The 3,842-nt window shown below is 59.6% G+C and overlaps 1 protein-coding gene across 1 annotated transcript; it reads right to left on the bottom strand.

Annotated features, from left to right (window-relative positions):
- Positions 1-2,741: 2,741 nt before the first annotated feature.
- Positions 2,742-3,785, bottom strand: FUT7 (fucosyltransferase 7 (alpha (1,3) fucosyltransferase)). The gene has a single exon (XM_009890264.1). It carries the CDS (start codon positions 3,783-3,785, stop codon positions 2,742-2,744), a length of 1,044 nt encoding a protein of 347 aa, XP_009888566.1.
- Between the last annotated feature and the right edge of the window lie 57 nt (positions 3,786-3,842).

Below are 3,842 nucleotides of genomic sequence, written 5' to 3'. Positions count from 1 at the left end.
CCTGACACTGTCCTGTCCATGCTGCTAGCACCCCTGTGCCTCTGAGCCTGCTGTAGTTGATGATGATTTTTTATTTTTTTTTTTCCTAATCACATTCCGTCTGGCAATTAAATAAATCTCAGTTCTTTGGGGCATGAGAGTGAGTTAACCCTTTCCTGGCCTCCTTTGCATGCCTGCTCCTGCACGGTACCAGGCAGCCTGGTGGCGTGGATTTGGCTGCGTGCAGGGGCACAGTGGGGCTGGACCAGTACACACATATAGGGCTGACCTGTCCCTGTCGTGCCACCAACATCCTGCTCTTGGCTGCCTGCAGCCCAGCCCACCACCAGGAGTGGCAGCTTGCCGTAGAGGGACACCAGCTTGTAGGGGCTGTGCCCTCCCAAAGCAGAGGTGGTCGGGACGGGGAGGAGGGGCATCATCTTCCACCTGGTTTGAGCTGTTTTTTCCATAGCTGCTTTTGGAAAGGGAGGAAACCTAGTGGGATCTCGCAGGCTGCTCCACCTCAGGGTGGGCAGGGGACAGGTAGGAGAAGCCTGGGCTGTCCTTGCCACGGGGCTGCCAGCGTGGCACCGGTGGGCGAGGAATGCTCTGTGGGTATGGTCCAGCCGAGGCAGCCTCGCGGTGGCCATGCTGGGTGGTGCCAGCCCAGATGGGAGAAGCAAGTGTCTGGGGATGACACCCCAGTCTTCAGGCCACCACCTCTGCAGCCTGGTTTGCCACCAGCCTGTGGTGCCACTCGTTGGCCACACTGATGTCCTCGATGGGTTTGCTGGACAAGGGGAATCACTTGCCAGAGGGAGCACAGGGTAGGGTGAGGATGCAGGCACAGGAGTTGCCCGCCTGCATCCGCTGCAGGGAGCCGCTTGCAGGCACCTCAGATGCAGCAAAGGCTGGGGGGCACACCGGGGCAGGTGCCAGCCCCATGGGGCAGGATTGCCTTGGCTTGCCCCGTGTCCCGACTTGCTCCCCAGTGCCTGGGTGCCCAGGGCTGTGTCCCTGCCTGCTGGCATGGTGGGGACACAGCCAGGCACGGCACCCACTAGAAACTGCCCCCCTCCATGGCTGCCTGGCAATTTTGGTGGGTGAGCTGGGGATGCTGGATGCTGGATCGGTAGCAGAAAGCCTGGGAAGGATGTCGCCTCCTTGAGGTTTGCTTCTCCACATTTCCACCATCTGATTTCCCCCTCCAGCAAAAGGCCAGCCAGGCCAGAGCCCCAGCACCCTGCAGGACCCCCAAATATCCCGACCCCAGTGCCCTGCCCACAGGCACTTGGAGCCCCTCCTGCTCTGTTTTCAGTTGACCCAGAAGACAAAATGGAACGGAAATCGGAAGCCACAGAAATCAGAAGAGTGTCATGCCTGTAACTGCAATTCAGCGAGGGCTGGGCTGGGGACAGTGAAGTGCCAGCTTGGGGCAGGAATGTCCCGTTTGCTGAAGGGGTGTCTCCACACAACTACGTCCCACTGCACCCCGGGCAGAGGGAGCAGGTCCCAGAGGGCAGCAGGCAGCTTGCTGGGTGGGAAGGGTGAGGTTGGGTGACTTTGGGGCTGTGGTGAGGGAAACCAGGGGAAACCTGTGACAAAATAAGTCGTTTATATCGGGTTGTCAGCACCAAGTCAAGGGGTCCAGAGGAAGGTACGGATGGAGCAGTCATGTCACCCTCCCCACCCTGGTCCTGTCACCCAACCCTGACATCTGCACTGATTCCAGATGGGTGCTTTCCCTGGGAGATGCCCAATGTCTGGGCATTGCCCCTCTCCAGGGCACAGGGGGTGTGTGCTGCAGGGTGCTCATAGCACAGGAGTCTCTCTGTGCACAGTCTGTGTGGTGCAGGGTGCCCACAGTGCAGTGTGCCCTCCAAGCAGAGAGCCTGTGGTGCGGGGTGCATGCACAGCACAGGGTGTGCAGGGGCTTGGCAGTGCCAAGGGCACACAGAGAAGGCTGCTGGTGCTGCAGGGTGCCCAAGGGACCAGCTTTGCTCTGGGCTCGCTGTGAGGCTCCAGACGCCACCGCCTCGCCAGCTTCCTGCCGCAGCAGGGCAGGCGTGCTGACAAGGGAGTGAGAAACCACAGCATCCCTCTCTGCCTTGGCCTGGCACTGAGCAGGCTGAGATTGGTCTCAAGAGCATCCTGTGTCCTGATGGTCATCACCGGCACGGTGACACCCACAACTCAAGAGTGGGGGTGTGGGGGGGAAATGGGTGCTGCTGGGCTGTGCCAGGAAGTGGTGGAGTAGAGGCTGTGCTCTCCACCCCTGCTGCAGGGCACTGGCCCCCACCCTGGGCTGCCCTGAGCTCGGCTCCTCCACATGTCACCATGGGGCCTCTGCCACCAGGGCTTTGCCACTCAGCACAGGGTGCTGGGGGGACACACAGAGCAATTGCAGGGGAAGGCTGGGGAGCCCTGAGCTCTCTCTGCAGCCCCCCTGGCCCTGCCCAGCCCCTGTGCCATAGGCAGAGCATCTGCAGCACTGTGGCTTTGATTTCCAGAGCAGCCTGGCGAGGTAGGTCAGCATCAGGTCTGGGGGTGAGGGGGTTAGTCCCGTTTTGCAAGAAATTAAGTCACGTGGAGTTGCTCAAGGTCCCAGTGTGGCAACAGCCGGACTGGGAGGAGACGCCAGGTCTCCCGCATCCCTCCCTGCCCCTTGTCCTGGTCTGTAGGAGGGTGCCCCATGCTCCCCCCACCGCAGTATCCTCTGCTCGGATGTGTCCCTGATGGTCCCAGCACACACCAGCCCCGCATTAGCTGTTAAACCAGCTTTCCAGGTCAGGATAGACATGGCCGCGGGGCAGGCTGGGGTAGGCGGTGCAGATGGTGCAGATCCGCTCCCTCCAGTCGGCATAGAGCTTCACGCTGTACCTCTTCTGCCAGGCGAAGAACTGCTGGTAACGGCTGGAGTTCATAGTCTTCAGGAAGGTGGCCAACTCTGCCAGGGAACCAAAGTCATCGACATGAATGAAGGAGTCTGCAGGAATGAACTGCTCATAGTTGGCCCGGGGAGGCCCCAGCACCACAGGCACAGTGCCGGCCATCAGCGAGTTCCTCCAGAGCTTCTCAGTGATGTAGTCTTGGTGGATGGAGTTCTCAAAGGCCAGGTAGAACTTGGACTTGGATGTTGTTGGCAAGAGGCAGTCCTTGCAAAGAGGCTTTTTGTTTGCTTTCCCATATATGTTCACGTGGAGGTACCTGGAGAGGTTTTTGTAGACTTCAGCTCTTTTCTGAGTCCTGTGGTAATTGCTGATAACCCAGGACACCAAGTTGGTCTTTGTGGGGATGTTCACAGTGCCTGACAGGTTTGGCACAAGTTTGCCATAGGGGATGAAGATGTCTGAGTCCTGTCTGTAGGTCATCACCCAGTTGAAGGTCTGGTTCCATCCTGCCAGAGCTTTAGTGTTGGATGGGGACTCCAGGGAAACCCATACCCAGTTTTGCCCTGGTGGCCTCTCCTTGGGCAGCCTGTCCCTGCCGGGCTGGAGTCTGGCATGGGGGAACACCACCACATTTGCCTGGCCCAGGAGCTGCCGCTCTGTGGTGACCCAGCAGCCTGCGATGCCATACAGCTCATGGCAGACGTCCCCACTGATGTTGGGGACCTGCTTTGAGGGCCATTTCCATACCAGGACCACCAGCGGCTCAGTCTGCTTGGAGGCTTCTCCAGAGACCTCAGAGGGGTTGAGGAAGTACCTCAGGTTCCAGAGGATGGTTATAAACACCCCAGCGGTGACAACTGCCTTCATGTTGGGCCAGCCCCACAGCCGCCGTGGCAGCGGTGATACCCAGGGCATGCTGCTGGGCATGTCACCTTCTCCGGTGACAGAGCTGATGCCTGCGAAAGAGGAGAG

The sequence above is a fragment of the Charadrius vociferus genome, unplaced genomic scaffold, assembly GCF_000708025.1.
Source record: "Charadrius vociferus isolate BGI_N301 unplaced genomic scaffold, ASM70802v2 scaffold398, whole genome shotgun sequence".
NCBI classification, from domain to species: domain Eukaryota; kingdom Metazoa; phylum Chordata; class Aves; order Charadriiformes; family Charadriidae; genus Charadrius; species Charadrius vociferus.
The sequence above is the reverse complement of the archived record's forward strand: the minus strand, read 5'-3'. Positions and strand labels throughout refer to the sequence as shown.